Below are 21,242 nucleotides of genomic sequence, written 5' to 3' on the forward strand. Positions count from 1 at the left end.
CAAAAGTCTGCAGCAGTACTGTAGATTACTTAGCATTGTGGTGCTTTCTTGGTGCTACATTGTAAGTTTATGGACAAAATACGTCTTGTATAGTAAACTGGTCGTTGTGACATCATGCAACTTCAATAACAGCAAGAAGGAAATGACTCTTAGCTGAATGTCTCCAGATACACTTTTTACTGCCTTCTGTGCATCTGAAACCTTTTCATCTTGGCTATGCTGTATTTCCCTATATACACATAAAATGCTTATCTCTAAGATTGATCAGTCTAAAGCTTCCCTTCAACACATCTTATTTAATAAATACAGTATTATGTTTCATCTAGGTAAGATTTTGTAACCACATTGCAGAATTTTGCTCAGAGGAAAGGAATATTGAGCATTTTTCTCAGTGTGCATGTGTGTGCGTCCCTTATTTTTGAGTGAGTTACTGTGCAGAAAGTTGAAGGTTGTTTAAGTGGAAGAAAAAAGCAAGGTCCTTCAGGTTAGAAACGAGTATGAAAAATTATGTTATCTGGTTGCTGTTTATAATATGCATAAGATGTTGTTTTCGTTCATATAAAGTTACTTATATAAACTACTTGTAGATGTACATGTAAGTATCCTTGGGCTTCTGAAATTTGATACGAGAGATTCCTACAGAAAGCAGTTTGTTTGACTTCAGTGTCTGTGACTTAGTAATACCTTTTTCTTTTAGTACTTGGGTTTTAAAGAGCTGTAGAAGTATAGCTTGTCTGAGGGGAATTTCTGTGTTTTTTTTCTTTTGTTATTGTTTTAAAAAATATCAGATTAGGATCCTTTAGTTTTCTTTTGTAGGTTTAAACTTACAGCTTATCTTTATTCCATGATTCTTTTTACACTCTATGCGTATTAAACTGTTTTACTGTTCTCCATTAAGTTTTCTTTTAGCAAGACCTATCATCTGCACATCCTTGTCCCACTTCCTCCACATGTAGTTCTTCAAATTGAAGCTCATTTAGGGTAGTACTGTGCCTCTTGCAAGGTAGGCTCCTTATTTGTGCTGACAGGCAAACAAAAGATCCCTTAACACTTCTCGCACATGTGCGAGCTATATACATAATCGAACGGCAAAATAGAGGTCATTAAACTGATATTACATGTAATTATTTTATCTTGTCACGTCAACCCTCAGCAATTTACCAGGGTTAGGATATTGGGGGCCACAATGGGGCTAATTTACTTTAGAAATGGGGCTTGTTTGCTTTAGAATTTGCAAGTATCTCATAGGTGACAAAATAAAATCTAATTATTTTGATATTTTATTAACTGGCTTGTCAGCCATTATGTAATTACTTCATCTGAAAAAATAGATCTGAATATTACAGATATCAGGAAGGTAGACCCTGTTGATATTTTTGTGTGTGTGTGTGACAACAACTATTGCAATATAAGTCTTGAGGAGAGTGAAACAGATGAAAAAGTATTGTGAGACTACAGTGAATGTTGTTTTTCCTATTGTGTACAATTATAGGTAATTAGATCTGTCCTTTTTTTTTATTATGCTGTCTAAAAAATTAATTCTGCCTATCTAGGTACTGAATGAGCTTGTAAATAAGACAGCAAGATCAACATAGTCTGAAGAAATAATTAGTAACAGTTTAACAGAAATTGTACTGTTCAGGCTAAATCAATAATAACGGAGATGAATAAATGGGTGGAAACCTTAAGTAATTACAAATCCTTTAAATTATTAATGAATTAGGAAGCAGGAAAAAAAGAACAGATTTAATTACTTTTATAGACACATGAGAACTTTCTGAATTTGCTCTTTGTTCTTTCTTTTCTAGAATATCCATTTTTTAGGCAGCTGGTATTCAGTTTCCTCTACCTTGTTGGACTTCATATGCAGGTTGATTAGTGAGGCTAGACATACCAACTCAGGTACCCTGGTTTTTTCCCCCAGAATAAGTTACAAACATTAATGGGAAGAAATAGACTTCTTACTGTATTAACTAACTTCTGTACTTTGGTTTCAGACTACTTATTTTTGGCACAATTCTTATTTTTTGCATCACTCTAAGGAGGAAAGACCATTGTTCTTTTTGATGTTTTATAGAAAGGAACTTCTAAGAAATACCAAATCTGCCTTTACTTAATGGAAATGTACCAGTATGTTTAGATGAGGCATGTAATTACAAAAAAAGAATCTAATAGTCTGTTTTTTAATGTGATGCACCATAGAAAGTTCTACATTGATGTGTGACTATACAGTCTAGATTGTTCTTTTTAAATTATTGTTTTCAAGTCTAGTTGCAGAAGTATTTTTTCATGGACTTTTGATATGTATTCCAGTATCTCCAAAAGATATGATATCTTCACAGCATTTTTTGTAAACTATAGCGTTTCAAAAGAGTTGTTGTCATTATGATGCATCAGAGGGCATTATGATGGATCAGAGGATCCTCAAAGGGCAAAGAAATGTGAAGATTGACTCTAACATTACTATCAGCTAAATTAAAATGAAACAAAATAAACTGGAAAGCAGCTAGATGGTATGCTTTAAATCACCATGGAAATGCAGAGGGAGGAGAACCTTAACCTAGGGAGTGCTGCTGAGACCTGGGGAGCTCTCAAAACCTAACACTGGTGTTTTGGTTTTCTTGATCTTGAAAAGCAGCATTAGAATGACTATATAAGGCATTTGCTAATTGACTTAAATGCTTTCTTGGTATAAACTATTCTGAGTTATTACTGAAAAAGACCATTTTCAATCAAAAGCTATGAATAGCTGAAGTAAAAGAACAAAAAAAAAAACTTTCTCAGCCTTTTGGATTTATAGGCTAATGAGAGATTGACACAGTCTTTAAAATAAATGGTAACTTCATTTTATTTAACCTCTCTCTCTTCTTTAGCTGTAAAGGCAACTACTGTTGCAGAACCAGATGGGAGAGAGACAAACAGCCATGCAGATTGCTTGGACACAGGAATTTTCCAGATATTCGGGGACGATTTTTGGACTTGCTGCTGTAGGTTTAATAGCTGGGTGTGAAAATAATTTCCTAACAGAAGATATAAATACATTACATTTATATTTCTCTATTGCTGAATCTTCATGTTGCATTATTAACAGGTAGGTACTTTTGTCCTGTGAGTAACTGCTCAGAAGTTGATCACATGATGAAGTGACTGATTTCTGTCTGCTTCCACATGTGTTTTGGTTATGTCTGTGCTGTGGACTTACATAAAAGCAGAGACTTGTGAGCTGACAATAAAATTATGCAGCTGAGGTACCAAAAGTTTAAAGTAAAAGTTGCATGTGAAACAGGAGGGATTGCTTAAAAGCCATGCTGTATTCCTGTCTGTATTGTGATTTTTAATGAACTGTTAATGAGGAACAAGCCCATCACCTGGGTTTTTTAGTATGTCAGTGAACAACTGGACATATTCTGAAATTTGTTCACTTAAAATTTGAATCAAGAAACTTGCCCAGGGGGAAAACCTGGCTAATAAAGCTGTATTGCATGGGGAAGAATTTGTCTTACAGAACTTAAGTCTGGTAGCATGTTTTTCTTGTACTATAATATGATTAGATGGAATGTAGGAAATATTTGTGGCTTGTGTACGTAAATGCACCTTATGCATTTTGCAATTTTTGTGAACTCAGATGCATTTGGAACTAAACATATCTTGATCGCTACATGTTGCATGTGGCTGGATTGATATATGAATGCATGTATGCTACACAAGTTGGATAATCTCATTTTGTTAGGTATGTTCAAAACTCACTGGAAGCAATTTTTTTTCATACCTTTGATTTGAGAGTTGAGCAAGAAAGCAACCAGAAAATAAATGCTTCTGAGAAAATTAAGACTTGTTCTTCTTTGATTAGAGATTGTAGAAGGATACACAAGTTCTAGACAGTCAAGGTCAATTTAAACTAACAGCGCTGATGTGCTGAATGTTCTAAATAATTTATTTTTTTTTTTTAACAGACCAATAAAAAAAAAGAACCCAGGAGCTTTGCTGCCAACAGCTTCTTCAAGCTTTGTATTTGCCTTATGATATTTATGTGGGCTACGGAACACTGTTGAAAAGGATAAAAGTATGTGTGTATAAGTCAGTCTAGTTCACACACAGAACCAAGCTGAATATTTCAGATAAACTCTGTTTAGAATGTCTGCAAGAAAACTTGCAATAGATTTCCTCACCTCGATTTTGACAAAGTCGTATTATTTTTCTTCTCTGTTACGATCAGATACTTTCCCAGTCAAAGAGTACTCACTCTACTTCCATGGCCTTTCCTCCAGATAAGACTGTTAATTTCTTCTCTCTTATTTTGAAATACATGAATTCTAAGGAATTTCTTCTCTCTTGTTTTGAAATACATGAATTCTAAGGCTATAAATACAGCTGAGGTAAGCACTGCATATCTGGGAGAAATGACAGTTAGGGATTTCCTTCCGTATTCTACTCCAATGCTGCTGTTTTGGCAAGGGGTAGGGATGATAGGAGCAGACAGGAATACAGACAGAAATCATGCCCTTAGACCATCCTGACCAAACATGGTCGTCAGCTGATCATCTTGCCACAGTGCCATGCTAAGATGGAAAAAAAAGAAAGGTGAGACATAGAAAGTGGTGTCTTGCCTCGCAGTTGTCAGTGGCAGACCTCATTAAATGGTGGGTATTTGAGGATTATGGAGGTGCATTTATGTCAGCTCTGATTCCTAGTGAAGGAGACATGCTTTAAGTGAAGACAGCATTGGGCCATGGCTTGTCACCTTCACAGGTCATCTTAGTTAGCTTGATTTTCCTGTCTGCCACTGACACAAACATACTAAAACAAAATCAAAATTTGTTTCAGGTCTTGGTCTGAGCCACCAGATCTAAGAAAATGATGGTAGATTAATTAGACAAGCTGAGATACCTCCTGATGCATCCAGGTGCAAATATATTTAGGTGATGCAGCAGTATATATTTGTGAACATTTCCTAAACCCCACTAAATACATAAAGCACAGGGAACAAAACCAGGTGGATCTTGGAAATCAAAGTGCTGAAAAGGAGATTAGTACATACAATGCAGAATGAAATCCTAGAATTTAGGGTTCGTTGATATTTTCTTTTAAGTGAGGTCATTTTTATTACAGAAAGAGTGAGCGTATCTTAATGCAAACCCCATAGCAAGAGTATGTAATATGTTTAATGAGGATCAGCCTGTATAGTTTGAAGGGGGCAATGTGTATTCTACTGCTTTCCAAATAAGGAAAATCATCTTCGTGACTTCAGAGCCACTAGAGCAACTTCAGCAAAGGCTTGTGAAAACATTTTGGAGAAAAAAAGCTATGGAGCCAAATGGCCAATAAAATAAAATAAAATATGCTAAGCTAACTCTGGCTTTTCCAGGAAAATCATTTCTCTTTCCAAAAGAAATGTGGTAGATCTACTATAAACTCATGAAAGCAGTTAGTGTGGCATCATATAGATATTAAGTTAGCATGAGAGACATGGAAATTAGTAGACACGTAAACACTGGAGTGAAGAGAAGATGTCAAAGGTTTGTGTTCAAACAGGAAGGCTTGGCCTTAGCAGGGTTTGGTCTGGATATGCTTTGGTCTGTATTGGAAATTGAGTAGGTTATACTAATCAAATCTGTGGGTGGCAGACTTGATTGGTGTCATCAACAGAGAAGAAAGAAACTAGTACAAGAAGAACTGATGACCTGAAGAACTGAGATAACAAAATAGGATTCAATTTGATAAAAAGGTCTGTGAGAAGCTAAAGACTATCAGGGATTTCTGCTATCAGAGCTCTCCAGATGGAAATGACAGAAAAGGGGACAAAAATGGTGTATTAGGTGATCACAGAATGAGTATAATCCAGTATTGTGATGAAGTTGTGAAAACCAAGCAAAGGCTAGAAAAATCAAGTGAGATTTCTTAGTATCACGGTATGGTTGAGGTTGGAAGGGATCTCGGGAGGTTGTCTGGTCAACCCGCCTGCTCTAGCAGGATCACCCAGAGCAGATTGCCCAGGAAAATATCCAGACAGCTTTTGAATATCTCCAGGGATGGATATTCCACAGCCTTAGTACATATACAGATTACAGTAGGAAGGTCTTGTTGCAGGAAAATGGTAATACATTCCTTGGAAGTTTATACATAATTTGGATCATTTCAATTTCAAGAGTTAAAATTACTAGGGAATGCCAAGCTCCCTTGTTAGAGAAGACAAAGTGATTAGTTGGTTTAGCCTTGTAAAAAGACATGAGGTATTTGGGTCTACAGGTCCTACTTATAGGATGGGATAAAGGAAAGTAAGAGAAGAAATTAAACTGATTACTAGTGTCAGCACTAGAATAAAATGAAGTGAACTAGCCTGGATGAATCTCAGCTGGAAATCTAAAGAAGGATTATAATTATTAGGAAATTAGGTTCAGGAGTTCATTTGTATTTTAAGATTAAAATTAAGTAGTTGAAGAGAAGGTTTTATGACACAATTGACCTGCAGCCACAATGCTTGTTCTTATTGCTTAGCTGATCATTGTGTCCATTCCCATACTGCTTTCTCAGCCACTTCTCTGCTTGCCCATGTATTCTGTTGGTGCAAGCCATGCTTCATCTCTGGGTGAAATAATGAATGTATGCACCATTCCCTTTATTATTCCTCTTTAACTGGTCTCTTTCCTCCAGGATATGCCTATCTTCAGCCTTGTAGTCAGCTGCTTCTCCTGAACTAATGTGCAATTACTTCCCTGCTGCACAATCTTCCCTGTATCTGAACCACCTTGATCAAACAGCCTTGCATCTGCTGTCCTACATTCTTTGCAATCAGTTTAAATTGGAAGGTTTCTGTATTTCTCTTTCATTAGGCACTTTATCTCTGATCTTGCTTACAGTTATTTTTTTATTCTGTCTTTAGCCTACTTGTCCAAACATTTCTCATTATTTGCTTATTTGCCCACCCTGAAATTGGAGGTTTTTTCCTTCTTTATAGCTTGGGGTAATTAAAGCAAAAACTGAGCACATGAGGGGAAATACCTGTTTTGAGTTCTGTTTCTGCTGTTGAAAATCCATGAGTGTGCCAGGGTCATGTACAGAACTGAGTCTTTTGGGGATTACAGGGTTAAAGAGCTGCTCTCAGGTGCACTGTCTTTTCTGTATGACTGAGGACACTTGAGAATCAGTATGGACCTGTGTTCTTGTCCTTGCTATTCTGCTTTTCCTCCTAGCCCAAGTACATACAGCTGGTGTTATTCAGATAAATGATTAGAGGAGGGGACAATTGTTTAGCCAGCCTGCAACTGCACAGAACTTTTTCATTCAGCAATGAGACTGTAGCTACCTTTTCCAGGATTTAGATAGCTCCCATCCTGTATCCTGAGCCATGTGAGAAGGATGGTGACTGTGCCATTTGCTCTAGCACATGGGTGACAGGCATAGAGATTTGACTATCTGTAACATCTCTGTCACCTAAGATCTCTTGCTATTCCATAATCAGATGCCACATACAACTGACTGACATTGTGTTATTATCTGTTACTGGGAGTGGTAATCAGTGTCATCCCACTGAGTATTACTGATGTGTGGAGATCCCAAGCACTGCAATATGACAAAAATTGCAGTTAGAGGTTTCAGCATTCAGACCTGGTTTAAAGAATGACCACAGTCTTCACTGTGTTACAATATTCAGTCAGGTTTATTGCACACAAATGTAGCTTCAAAGCACTGTTGTAATGATCATAAAGCTAGGAGTTAAGGCATAGCTAAACAAGATTGTTGGTATTACACCGAATAGTATCAGCCAAAATGAACACATTCTTTGCCTAATCTTCGTCCTTTCTTGTATCACAGTCAGAAGAGCACAACTTATGTGTGATGTTCAGCCTGTATATTTGTTTTTTGTATTCTCAGTCCCAGATGTTTTCATTCCAGCCTTAACCCGGAGCATTCTGCACCCTACAGTTTTTGCCTGCTATGCTGCTACGACTGCATAGTTAGGTAACTGCCTTAGCAAATCTTTTCATGAGCCGTATTCTTTACAAATGCTTCTTCAAGTCCTGTGCTATGTACTTTCTGCCTGTAGCCTGCTGTCTTTTAGCCTAGGCCTAAGACGAGGAAAAATTGTTCCCAAATATGAAGTGTCTAAGATACTTGTTAAAGCTCATGTATGTTCTCATGTGTATGTCTGATCCCCCCTCTTCTCAGATTCCTGATTGGGCAAATACAGTATGGTATTGGCATAAAGTACATGGTGATGCAAAGTCCTTGCTGTACCTCATAAACCTCCTCTACTATAACTCACTGTGCTTTTTAGAAGTAAGGGTCTACAAGAACAGCAACAATAACAGCACATTTGGTTTTTTTGGTCGAACTACTTTGAGACAAATACAGCCTAAGGCAGGTACTTGAGTCAGACCAAACACTTCCATGTGCAGTTATCCAACTTATCTGAAGACAACTTTAACGCTACATTGGCATCAGCTTATTAGTAAAATACATAGCTGTGATTTTTTTTGTTGTTGTTGTTACTTCCACTGCTTTCTCACAGTAAGGGTGAGGAAATTTATTTAATTTCTCTTTTTTTAAGGTAAGGCAGAGAACGTTGGACACACAGAGCACTTTGCCAGAATTGTCAAAAGGAGGGCTGACTTACAAAGAACTGGAGAAAATCAGAAGACCTCAGGGCAAGTTCTTCATAGAAAAATAGGAAGATTGTATTAAAGCTAAATGTCTGAAATGTGATTGTAATACTGGTTTTGGACATAAATCGTCAAAATTGTGAGAAAATTATGAGCTTTTATAAAGTCAAAATATGTATTTTTTAATCAGTGCTTTCTAAAGCAGTTACTTTCATATTGTGTGTATCTCTTGAAAATACCCATTGTTGCTGTAGTATATTTTTCTTGTTTAGAATGAAATAATTGAATTTACAATGTCTATTTAGAGTGTGAAAATGACTTTCACCTGTAGTAGAAATGTCTGGTACTGACCAAACTCACTATAATCAACAAAAATAAGTTAATTGGAAGTTACAAATTTGTATATATATGACCATAATTTTCAAATGTATTTAAGGAGACACAGCTCAATTTGAAGTCAAGAATAGACAATCAACATCTTTGACAAATAAGACACTTTTTATTTGCTGTTCTTTAGGCAGTAAACTACCATCTGTCCTTCAAATTCCGGAATAAATAGCCTTTATCAGAAGTAGATTCAGAAGTAAACACATCATTTGCTAACTGTGTGTTTTCCTCTTAGAAAAAAATTGTATTGAAGCGTGAGCAGAGATAATTTCTCAAAAAGAGAAAAAAAAAATGTAGCTATTCCCTGAATCTTTTTCATGCTTTTTTGACATTCTGAAACTCAGGATAATTTGTTCGCGTGAAATCAAGAGTTTCACTACCAAAATGAATATTAATATTAGGCTAATATTAATATTACCAAGATGATAATTAATATTAGGCTAACAGCAAGCAAAATTATTGATCTGTGTTCTTGTAATGGGTAGATCCAAGAAGCCTTACAAGTAATGAAGTCTGAGGCATTTTTTGCAGGCCTTTAGAATGGTGTATACTGAGAATATAATTTTAGTATATTTGAATGTTCTGACGTTACACTTGGCAGAAATGCAGTTTTTCTGTATTGGAAATCATTTTTAAAAACAGTTGATTTTATGTTTCAGATGGAAACTCTTCTAGCATTAGTCTAATGGTGGAATGAAACACAAATGCTCAAAAAGCATCCAGTAATGAATTAAGCTTAAGTCTGTATTAACAATTTCTTGAGTTAAAAATGAAATTCCAGATGGAGTTAATGACCTGATTCTGGTTTTGGAAACTAGTTGACTAGAATTACAATATTGTTACAGAAAGACAGGTGAATGGATAATGAGTCAAAAGCTTCTAAACATAGAAGAAATTAATAGCACAGTTTCTGTAGCTGTGTAAGATTGATTTCTGAAAGAATCCTCACTTCTGCATTCAATAATTGGTTCTGTCATCTGCATGTGAATGACGCAACAAAAAATCTGTAACAGACTGCAAGTGTGATGTATTTTAATGTGCAGAGTGATAAAATGGGTTATTATAGCTTGTGTGGTTATAGTAGCTTGGTCTGCACTTTGGCTGTTCAGGATTTAAGGCAGTGATTTTAATTGTCTTGGAAGGTGTGCCTCAACTCAGCCTGTGATGCTCCGCATGTTCCCTTAGCTCACAAAATGCAGCACAGGACCACCTCACATTTTCTGCCTGTCCTATAACATAATCCATCACTACTTGGTACTACCATCTACATGGCTACTACCATCACTACTTTGTACTGCTCCTGGGACATATGTATCCCTGCTTTGGTTTGTTTTGAATAACAGATCATTGACTACCTCTCCTCAAAGTTCTGAAATCTACCTTGCTTCAATTTTGAAGAAGTTATGACAGCCTTCTATGTTGGATCTCTGTCATCTATTGATACTCTTTCTTCCAATAAAGAAAAGCGAGTAAAACAGCTGGTTTTGCTATTTGTATGTCTCCACATGTGCCTTTTAACCCTCCTCTTAATCTTATGAAAGAGATTTTTACAAGAGAGCAGTTTTAGTAGTCTGTACAGCCGTTTTATTTACCAGTAGCAGGAAATACCCTAATCCTATCTGCTGTGAATTCAGAATTAATATCTGAGTGATTGATTGCTGGCTATGGTGTTGAATCAAAAAGTGGTGTTAAAGGAAGCAAGCAGGCTAAGCCAAGTATGACCCAGATAGCAGTTTTAGGAGATAATAGGATAGCTGTTTATTACTCCATCCTAGCTGAATTTGAAACTTTTTTCTCCCAAAGGTTAAACACCAACCAGTAATGTTAATCCATTGCAAGAGTCCACACTAAAAAGGGACAGAAATGGAGCAAGTTTATTTCAGTGTTACAAAGGCAGTATCAACGAAAGTTACCAAATTTATAAGTGAAAAACAACAGGTTATAAGTAGGACAATCTAATGTCAAGCACAGAAGTGGATTTGAACAGGCTACGTAGAATATGTGCCAAAGATCATCAAGAAGCTAACAGTTAGTCACCTTTACTGTCTTTATTTTTTACTGTTAGCTCTTTTTCCTTGATAGATACATACTTTTGTTTTGAAGATGCTTGTTCTTTGTTACCCAGTTATTTATTTTACTGCCAGTGTATTGAAATGATTGCATGTGCCAAGCTTGGCCATATCTGATAGTCGAGCTACCAGCATGGTTGAACTGTATGATTTCCTTCAGAGAACAGGGAAAGAAAGCAGGAAAGCTTACCTATAACAGAGTCTATTTCAGGGAAATCGATACTTACAACACAAGTTGCCTGTAACAATCATAGCCATTGTACTAATAGAAATAAATAAAACACCTAAAACATCCGGCTCCCTCTTGTTGTTGAAGCCTAACTGGCTTCAGCTCTAAGACTTACTTGAATATATCACAGCAACTGTCTTTGGTTTTATGGATCATGGGGGAAGAGATGGAGAATAACTGCAGGGGAAACTTGTTCTGACCTGAGGGCACTACTCTTGCCATCATAATCCTGTTGGGTTTTCTGGTCGTAGTATCTGATAGCCATGTATCCTGAATCAGTGTCAGTCAGAGCAGGACTCTTCCAGGAAAGTGAGAAGTCATGGTGAAGATGTCAGAATTAATCTGTGTTCTCGTTATGGATATGTCTTACTGAATCCAAGAAAGTGCATGCTACTTGTGAACCAAAACTGCCCATCCCACACCTCTCTTGTTAATCTGGTTTTGATGGGATACATGAGTATTGTTGAGAAACAAGAAAGGTCTCTTTTTGGGGGGGGGGGGGGGGGCGGGGGGGCGGGATCAAGTTTGGGCCCTTCCTTCATTCCTTGACTGAATTATATGATTTTTTCTGAACCCTTCCGTAAAATAGGGAAAGCTGGATATTAACAGACCGTGCTTCAATGTTTTGAAGTTACTTAATGACTGCATATCACTGATTTTAAAAGTAAAAGAGGAAAGCACTTATCTGGACATAGCATTACAGAATCAAAGAATGGGTAGGGTTGGAAAGGACCTTAGGGTCATGTAGTTCCAACAAGATCATTTCTGCATTACTATTTAATCGCTTAATCAGTCCTGGAATTCATTATGTAAAAAATTCTAGGATTTCTTCGTTTTTTGCCTATAAACTTTCTGAAGTTGAATTGGTTCCTAAAACCCATTGTCATGGGAAGCAGACAGTTGGATAACATTGGTAGTTAGTCGCCAATTGCATACATGCAATTATATTTCACATTTCTTGCAGAATCCTGTCTGGTACAATACAAACTTAAGAAATATTTTAATTTCATTTTTGGGAAGCTTTTAAAAACTAAATTGTTCTTGCAGCAGTGAATTGCATGAATTTGAAATTAAGTCTTTGAGAAAAAAAAAGACAAGTCTGTTCATTTCTGTTCTACCTCTGATCTTCCGTGTAGATTGTCTGACATTTAACATGTGAGTAAGCCTTTCATTGGAGGAATTCAAGGCTGTCAAGTAGCTGTTAAAGGGTATCTACTTAGCCACCTGTTTTCATGAAACATCTTGTACCTTCTATAAACTTCCACTGCTATTGGCCAACAGATGCAAAATTAAGTGCAAGGGAGAGAATCATCTTTACAGTCATTCTCGCCTTATTTTAGGAAACTAAAAACTTCAAAATATTTGCCATGAGACAGTACTATGGATGTACCCATAGAATCACAGAATGGTTTGGGTTGGAAAGGACCTTAGCGATCACCTAGTTCCAACCTTTGTGCCGTGGGCAGGGACACTTTCCACTAGACCAGGTTGCTCAAAGCCGTGTCCAACCTGGCCTCAAACACTGCCAGGGATGGGGCAGCCGCAGCTTCTCTGGGTAACCTGTGCCAATGTCTCACCATCTTCATAGTGAAGAATTTCTTCCTCATATCTAATATAAATCTCCCCTCTTTCAGTTTAAAGCCATTCCCCCTTGTCCTGTCACTATAGGCCCTTTTAAAAAGACCCTCTCCACATTTCTCATAGGCCCCTTTAGGCACTGGAAGCTGCTCCAGGGTCTCCCCAGAGCCTTCTCCAGGCTGAACAACCGCAATTCTCCCAGCCTGTCTCCACAGCAGAGGTGCCCCAGCCCTTGGAGCACCTTTGTGGCCTCCTCTGGACTCACTCAAGCAGGTCCACATCCCCCTTGTGTTGGGGGCCCCAGAGCTGGATGCAGCACTGCAGGTGGGGTCTCGTGAGAGCAGAGCAGAGGGGCAGGATCACCTCCCTCGACCTCCTGGTCACGCTCCTCCTGATGCAGCCCAGCACACGGTTGGTTCCTGGGCTCAAGGCACACTGTGGGGTCATGTTGGGCCTCTCATCAACCAGCACCCCCAACTCCTTCTCCTCAGGGCTGTTCTCAGTCCAGCCTCTGCCCAGCCTATGTTGTGCCTGGGATTGCCCCGACCCTGGTGCAGGACCTTGCACTTGATCTTGTTGAACTTCATGAGGTTTGCACTGTCCCACCTCTCCAGCCTGTCCGGGTCCCTCTGGGTGACATCCCTTCCCGCCTGTGTGTCAACCACACCACACAGCTTGGTGTCATCGGCAGACTTGCTGACGGTGTTATCAATCCCACTGTCCATGTAGCCGACAAAGATGTTGAACAGGATCAGTCCCAACACTGACCCCTGGGAAACACCACACCATACTGGAAGATCCTACAGGTGATGAATGGAATTTCGTTTCTTTTTTCTGCTGTTGTCTGGTTTTTATAATACAAAGAGTAAGAAGGCGTACAGTTACTTTAAATTATTTAAAAGTAATTAAATTATTTAGAAGTATAATTTGAAAGTATTTAAATTATTTTCTTCTGCATGCATTTTTTTTCATAGAAGTAGTTTTCTAGCTATGAGGAACAGATAAACAAACCTAGCCTGTGGCTTGATTTAAATTCACCACAAATTACTGAGAGATTGACACTTAGGCTTTTCTGTATAATGCCCTGTACGATTTAAAGTTATATGGCCAACATAGTTTCTTTATGACATATCACAGTAGATGTAGTTGAAAGCCCTAGATGCAAAGGCAATGTTACTAAAATACAGCTGAAGAAAAAATACTGAGCAATACACCCTGCTAGTGAAACCACATCAAGCACAGTAACATTAAGCAATGTCAAACTACTGCCAGCTCATTCAGATATGATCGTTAATAAAACTCATTAACTCACTGCCTGTTGCTGCAGTCTTAAATCCTAGCAATGGAGCATTCATAGCTGATGCTTTTCAGCAAGAACAGTGATGGAGAGTGCTGCGTTGTGGGCTTCCCTGAGGAATTAGGAATGTCTTGAGAAGGGATTCCCTCTGAGGCCTCTTTGACAACTTGTGCTCTATCACCTACCAACAAGCACGATGGGAAGCACAGAAAGTCTTGTCTTCCGCATTCAGTAGCCCTGATGAAGAAGCAGGGGAGGCCAGAGAAAACAGTTTGAACTGTTTTCCAGTGTGTCGATGGTTTGTATTTAGCAGCTGTAGTCAGAAGTTACGTGCTTCAGACAGCTGCAAAAATCAGGATCTTACAAAAGAGCCCTAAAGGTGGCCATCATTGCCTGTCTTTGCTTAGGGAGAGTTGGATGTGGTGCCACAGTAACTGGTGGTCCAGTTAAAACTGAAGCCAAAGCATGAGGATAGTCAAGAGTTTCCCTGCTAGACTGACAAATCAGGTTGCTACCTGGGGACCTCTCTGGAAAGTCTCTGGTAGAAACTCTGAAAAGGACATACCCAACATTTTGCTGCTTTTCAAGACTGGATCCAGTATTGGGCATGGGCACCAAAGGAGGGTATGAAATGAATTATATTAGTTTGCAACCTGGGTAACTCACCAGGTCAGTCGCTGCCTGACTCAGGCCTTGAAAGTCCTGGTAGTGTTCTCACACATGACTAGAGCCCTCCCACCACTGGAAACAATTCTCTTGCCTAGAAGACTATGTGCAGTCCATGAGTAGGTTCACCTGATGTGATGGGTGTTTTCAGAAAAAGCCCATGACACCAAGATCAAGCAGCTGCTCTCAAAAATGCAAGTTATGGTTAACCCTGAACAGCTTGTGTGTAACAGAGCACCCGATAAGACTTCAGCTGAGGGAGACGCGGATCAAGGTTTTGTTCTTCAGGAATTTCAGATTAGCAGCATGCACTTCTGAGGACTACTAACAGCCTGGGTGATGGTTACTGTCACTGTCCACTGCTGAAGTGGTACCACTGCCTGAAACATGTAAGACTGGGCCAAAAAGAAAGCCCAAGCATAAACAGCTTTGCATGTTGCTCACTATTTTAGCCCTCCATGGCTTGTTTCTAGATCCAGCTCAGTGTAAAACGCCAGAGTCCTCCTTAAGAAGGTAACCGGAGTCCATGTCTTCTCTGCCCACTTAGGGGAATCACTCACCTTTGTGCACTCGGCTGTGGGCTCGCGTCTTCTTTGTGCTCTCCCTCTAGACTGGGTTTTGAGGGCAGCCACTGACAGTACCTGGGAGATGGAAAGCACAGCCCTCATGCAGAAGGATGTACAGACATGAGCTTCATTGTATTCTTAGGTAGGTGAACTTCCCTGGTTTTCACGGTGTGACAGTTTATGAAAGAGGAGAGCAGCCAGTTCTTGTCCTGTTGTGGTGAAAAAAAAAAGCCCCAAACAAACCCAAACCGAAACGGAGCCGAAATACTCTCTGGGAGGCAACACAGGTCAGTTTGGTGAGACTGACGGATGCCACCCTTGTCGGTGAGCGCCTGCTGGGGGCTGCTGGTGAAACGTACGGGCGTGGAGCTACACGTCCCCGCACGTGTGCCACTGGGCATGGGTCTTGAGAGCGACAAGCCTAAGAGGAATTCGGGCTTTTAAAGCCCACCTCATCCGTCCACAGCTTAAACAGTGGAAGAGAGTTTGTTTTACTTTACTTGCGCTGTCTGTTTGCTTCAAGGAAGCTGGCTGTAGGAGTAGTTATGCAGGTTCTGCATAGGGAAAACACCGACGAGCGCCAGTTTTTCCCATTTTAAGGGCCACTGGGGAGGGCACCGGCAGCTGGTGCTTGAGCACACACGAGTAAACCCGGACGGAGCCGGAGCGCCGGGGATGGAGCACGTCGCGGACGGAGGCTACGGGCGAGGCTCGGCTCCGCTCCGCTCCGCCGCGGCAGCACGCAGCGGGCCGGCCGTGCCACGGCGGCTGCCGGGGGCCGCCCCCGGGCCGGTTCCGAGCGCAAGCGCCCCCCGGGGGGAGCGGAGCGGGGCCGGGCGGTGACTCAGCGCCTCCCTCAGCCTATAAAAGGCGAGAGGCGGGCGGGCAGCGGCAGCGCGCTCGGCACGCGGGGAAGGCAGCGGGGAGGCGCGAGGCCGCGGGCAGCGGGCGCCGGGCGAGCGTGCAGGCAGGCAGGCGGGCGGGCGGGACGCGGAGCCGAGCGGAGCCATGCGGGCCAAGCTGCAGCTGCTCTGCGCCGTGGCGGCGCTGCTCTGCGCCGCGGCACCGGGTCCGCGCCGCGCCCGGGGAGCGGCGCCCGCCGTGCCCCCCGCGGGCGAGGGCGATGGGTACGGGATGAAGCTGTGCGGGAGGGAGTTCATCCGCGCCGTCATCTTCACCTGCGGCGGGTCCCGCTGGAAGCGCCTCTCCGCGCTGGCCGTGGAGCCGACGCCCGCGGCCGGTGAGTATCCGAGGGGCGGGCGGGGCGGCGCTAGCGGCAGCCCCCCCGGACGGAGGTAGCTCTCGGGGCTCCTCGGTCGGGGGCGCTCTGCGAGGAGACCCGGGGCAAGGGGACGGAGCGGACCAGGGCTAGCGCCTCGCGACGCTCCGCGCTCCTCCCGCCCCAGCCGCGGTCGGAGCGTCCTCGGCGCTCTCGCTCCCGGCGCTGTTCGGAGCGTTCCGGCGACTTAGGAAGGGAGCCCTCAGACGTAGAGGAGGAGACGGGGCGCTCGCTGGGGCGGTATTAGTCGGGGTAACTCGCGAAGTTTGGGTCTGTTCAGGGACATTGCTGTGCACGGGGATGAGCACCCCGGCCAGCGGCAGGGTCTCTGTGGGCGCTCTTTGCTTACAAAAGCCGAACGCACGCAATAAATAGCACTTCTTGGGCATGCAGGTAAGTGTGATGCGCCCCAGGAAGCGGGAGGGAGTGCCTCTCGCTGTGGCTTCGCTCCCTTCCCGAATCTCGGGACTCTTCGGTCCCGGGAGACCTGGCTCGGTCTGCCCTCCCTGGCAGGAGCTGCAAGCCGTGCTCCTCGCCTTCCCGGGGTGTGCGAGGGGCGCTGCTGGACGTGGGGTCGTCCTGTGCTTCTATCGGTCACTTGTGCGGCTCTGAACGGAAGAGTTGGCACGTTGGAGGGCGGATGGGACTCTGGTGCTTCAGTTTAGACGGCAAGAACTGCTTTAGGAATCTGTGGTGGAACAGATAATGGGTAAAATGTGCCTCGGGTAACTTTACAGTCTCATGTTCCAAGTCAAATATATCAAGAAAGTGTAAGTAGATGGGGTTTGGGCAGTGGTCTGAAATTACAGCAGTGTAACAGGGTAATTGTAAACCTCATTGATGCTGATATTTCGAATAATGACTATAACATTTTTAAGAAAATTGAAATTATGGCTAAAGTGTGCCACAGAAGAGCTTCTTTTTTCTTGCTTGAGCATAGTGTTAATGTAATAACATTGGACCTCAGGCAGTCAATGCAGCCAGCATTTTGGGTGTCTTGGGAATGTTTTACATGGGTTTTGGGGTTTTCTTTGTTTGGTTTTTTTTTTCTTTTCTTTTTCTTTCTTTTTCCAATGGAGTAAAAGATAAAACTTACCTTTGTAATTACAACAAGTTACATATATGCAGCCTCTGCTGGGGTTATGTTCTTCCCCAGCAAACTTTGTTTTCATTAACAGTAGCTTCTGAGCACATCAGTCAGTAAGGAGCCCACACTGTGCTGCATGCTCTCTAAGTCATCCCTGCCCTAAAAGATTACTGAATAGCAGTTACCATCTAATTGGTGAAGTAGCTACAGCCACTTTTTTTGTATGTATTCAGGCAGCTGTTCTATCTGAAAGTTAGCTTCCACATATTAGTTAGTAACATTAATGTAAATATAACATTCTCTGGGTATTCTCATATTCTTTTAGCTTTCTGAAACAAAAAGCATACTAACAGCATTAAGACCACAAGACAAACACTTTGGAATTTCTTTTTCACTTAAATGGAAGAGCTGCTTTTCTTCGTATGAGCTGAAGTAGGCAATGCCGCTTGCCTTGCAGAAGTAAAGCCAAGAGAAACAGTATGAAGTGAAAGGAAGTAGAGCTGGATTTTTCAGAACACTTCAGTCAGTGAGACAAAGTGTGTTTCTGAGTAAATTCTGCAAGCCTCTGCCCTTGATAAATGAATGAGTGGAAAGTGTAGGCTGAAAATAGTTATGGAAAAACACAATCTATAACAATCTATAACAAGCAGTTTACACACTTCATCCAGTATTTAGTCCTCCCTACATTAGTTCTTCGTATGATGCTGGTTTGTGCAGCAGTGCATGGCACAGGAGTGGTCTAATCTAATTCACGGGCCATGTGACATAGTACTGTGTGGTTTCTGGGCACACGTCTTTACCAAAAAACTTTGTTTCTATAGAAGTATTGAGACTTCTAGTCAGTAACACTGCAGTTGAAAAGATAATTGTACCTCATGCATGGCTCCAGCTGTGCACTCTCTGTGTCTAACAGGCAGCATAGTCTTTAAAGCATAAGATTTCCATAAAAGTAAGCTGTAAGTAAATAATAGAGTGGAGACCCTGCAATCCTGACAGGTCTCCTAGATAACAGTACTTTGCTTATTATTGACGGAAGGGGTTTTATTGCTGTTTTAGGGCTACATGCTCCTTTTGGTACTCCTACAGTCTGAACTTAAAAAAAATCTTCTCTTTAAACAGATTCTGCGAGAACAGCAAGTAACAAACTACTGGGAAGCTTGAAGCTGCAATCAGTTTCGGGTCCTGAAGTGGAGCAGCCGCAGAGAAGCAGCCAGTCTCTTGGATGGGAAATGATTAATGACTTGTATAATTTGAATGACAATAATGAGTATGTACCTGTGGCAGATGACTTTAAAGAACTTGTTCGAAAGGTAGAGGAGGCTGTTAAGAAGGAGAGGGGGGGAACAGGAATTGCAAGCCGCATGGGGTCAAACAATTACCTTTGGGCCAAGTATCCCAGAAGAAAACGTGACTCCCTGGGCTTGGCAGGAATTTGTTGCAAATGGGGCTGTACAAAAGCTGAAATTAGTGCCATATGCAGAGTTTAAAATCCTCTCCGCATTTACGCATGAAATCAATGTTTGTTGCAGACCTACTTCATTGGATAATGTACGGAGGGAGAAAGCTCTTGCGGTATTTTGTTAGTGTTTGTGTCTGTGTGCCTGTCAATACTGCTGGTTGTCTTTAAAAGTAATAAAAAAATTTTAAGTGTAATTGTAGTGACTTTGGTTTGCTGCAGTAACTTTTAATCTGTTTTTTACTAAGCCTTTTCATTTTAAGGTCGAGCCTTTACACTTATTACAAGTGTCTTATATATTTGTAGCATTTTAGGAAGAACTTCAATATTTCATAAAAGGGCAATTACACTAAGTGTTACAAAATTTTTCCTTCTCTGTCAACTGAAAGAACATCCAGATATGTTCTTGAAATGAGATTCACTGTGCAAAGCTGTGCAGAAAGAATATTTCACCAGTTGAAGTTCCACTCAATTCCATTCTGAGCTTACTGATTACTTTTGAACACACTTTTCTAATTCTAATTCCCTTGTAATTGCAGAATAATTTTATGCAATATTGTCTTTCTAGAAACTTTACTACAATACAACACTTGCAGCCAGAGTATTTCTTCTCCCACTCACAAATGGGCTTAGCAGGTGAATTATTAACACAATCATTCCTGTATATCTTACTTCCTGCTTTTTTCCCTACCACTGCAGAGCAAGAGCGTTGAGTGTGCTTAAAGTAATTTGTTCTACAGACACTCGGACATCTTCCTGTGTCTTACAGTGTGCTGGTCTGATCTACTTTAGATGTATTTCTAAGTTGCTAATAGCACAGTTGTTACCTTTGGCTTAATTCTTCAGGTTGCCTTTTCCATACTCTTCTTTGGTTGAAATACTGCTTAGTGAAATTATTGCATCACTTTATTCCTTTTCCTAAGATGCTACTGTTATTCCAATTACCAGGCATCTAACAATCCTTTTTAAATTAAAAAAACAGTGTCAGTTTTATTCAGTGGAGACTGGGCAGAGTGAGTGTTCAGTATCATAGAATAGCAGAATAGTTTGGGCTGGAAGGGACCTTAAAGCTCATCTAGGTCCAACCCCCCTTGCCATGTTCAGGGACACCTTCCACCGGGCCAGGTTGCTCAAAGCCCTGTCCAGCCTCACCTTGAACACTATGCTCTCATCTTCCAGCTAAACAGCTGAAAAACATTCCTGTCCTGCTCAAATGTCTTGGTCTTGGAGACTTTCAGTAACGCAAGTGAGAGGCTGGTGTGTTCTATGAGTTGACGACAGCAAGGACACATTGCTGGTTTGGTGGGGTGGGAAGGTACGTGCTTCGGATCCTTCTAGGCCTGATACCAGGAACAATGCGTGCCAAGTTACCTGAACAACCACTTTTCCCAACCTCTTAGGGTTTGTAGCAGTGTTGCTCTGTTTCAGAGAAGTCTGGTACTTCCATACCTTGTCAGACTTCCTACATTACCAAATTTATCTTACATGTCCCAGCACTAGGTCTCCTGTGTCTCTTCCACACCCACTGAATGCTGCATGAGAGAGGGAGAACCGTGCGTGTATGTATCTCTTTTACATCAGGTTGATGAGCCTGCAAAAGATAAACCAAGGTTTAAAAAGAAGCGTTTGCAGCTTTGCGTTCGAAAGCTTTCAGCCCAGCACTGAAGAGTGTATAGATACAACCTCCTCTGTATCCCTCAGCTCTTTGTCTGTGTTGCTTCTTAGAGCTGTGGAATAGAGAAACACCTTCAAAGAGGTACACTCATCCTGGAGAGGACTTTTTATTCATTGAAACCTCGTTGTTTAAGGTCTACATGCCCACCTTTCAAGGATTTTTTAGACTACCCTACAATTCCTGGGAATCTTTCCAAAATTTATAGGAGGAAGCACAGGTTCCACTTTCTTGCTGTCCCCCTCAGACTCTCCTTTTCGCAAACCCTTAGCAGATACAGCTTTGTTAATCCGTGTTCAAGCACACACAAGCTTTTTCTCTTATTGTGGTTCCATGCTTGTCCAAAACTTTAATCA

General features: G+C 41.3%; 1 protein-coding gene across 1 annotated transcript; it reads left to right on the forward strand.

Annotated features, from left to right (window-relative positions):
- Positions 1-16,369: 16,369 nt before the first annotated feature.
- On the forward strand, positions 16,370-20,031 carry LOC136005195 (relaxin-3-like). Its single transcript, XM_065662466.1, has 2 exons — positions 16,370-16,632; positions 18,878-20,031. The coding sequence occupies exons 1-2, from the start codon at positions 16,401-16,403 to the stop codon at positions 19,243-19,245; spliced, it is 600 nt and encodes a 199-aa protein (XP_065518538.1). The 5' UTR covers positions 16,370-16,400; the 3' UTR covers positions 19,246-20,031.
- The last annotated feature ends 1,211 nt before the right edge of the window (positions 20,032-21,242 follow it).

This window comes from Lathamus discolor, chromosome Z (assembly GCF_037157495.1).
Source record: "Lathamus discolor isolate bLatDis1 chromosome Z, bLatDis1.hap1, whole genome shotgun sequence".
NCBI classification, from domain to species: domain Eukaryota; kingdom Metazoa; phylum Chordata; class Aves; order Psittaciformes; family Psittacidae; genus Lathamus; species Lathamus discolor.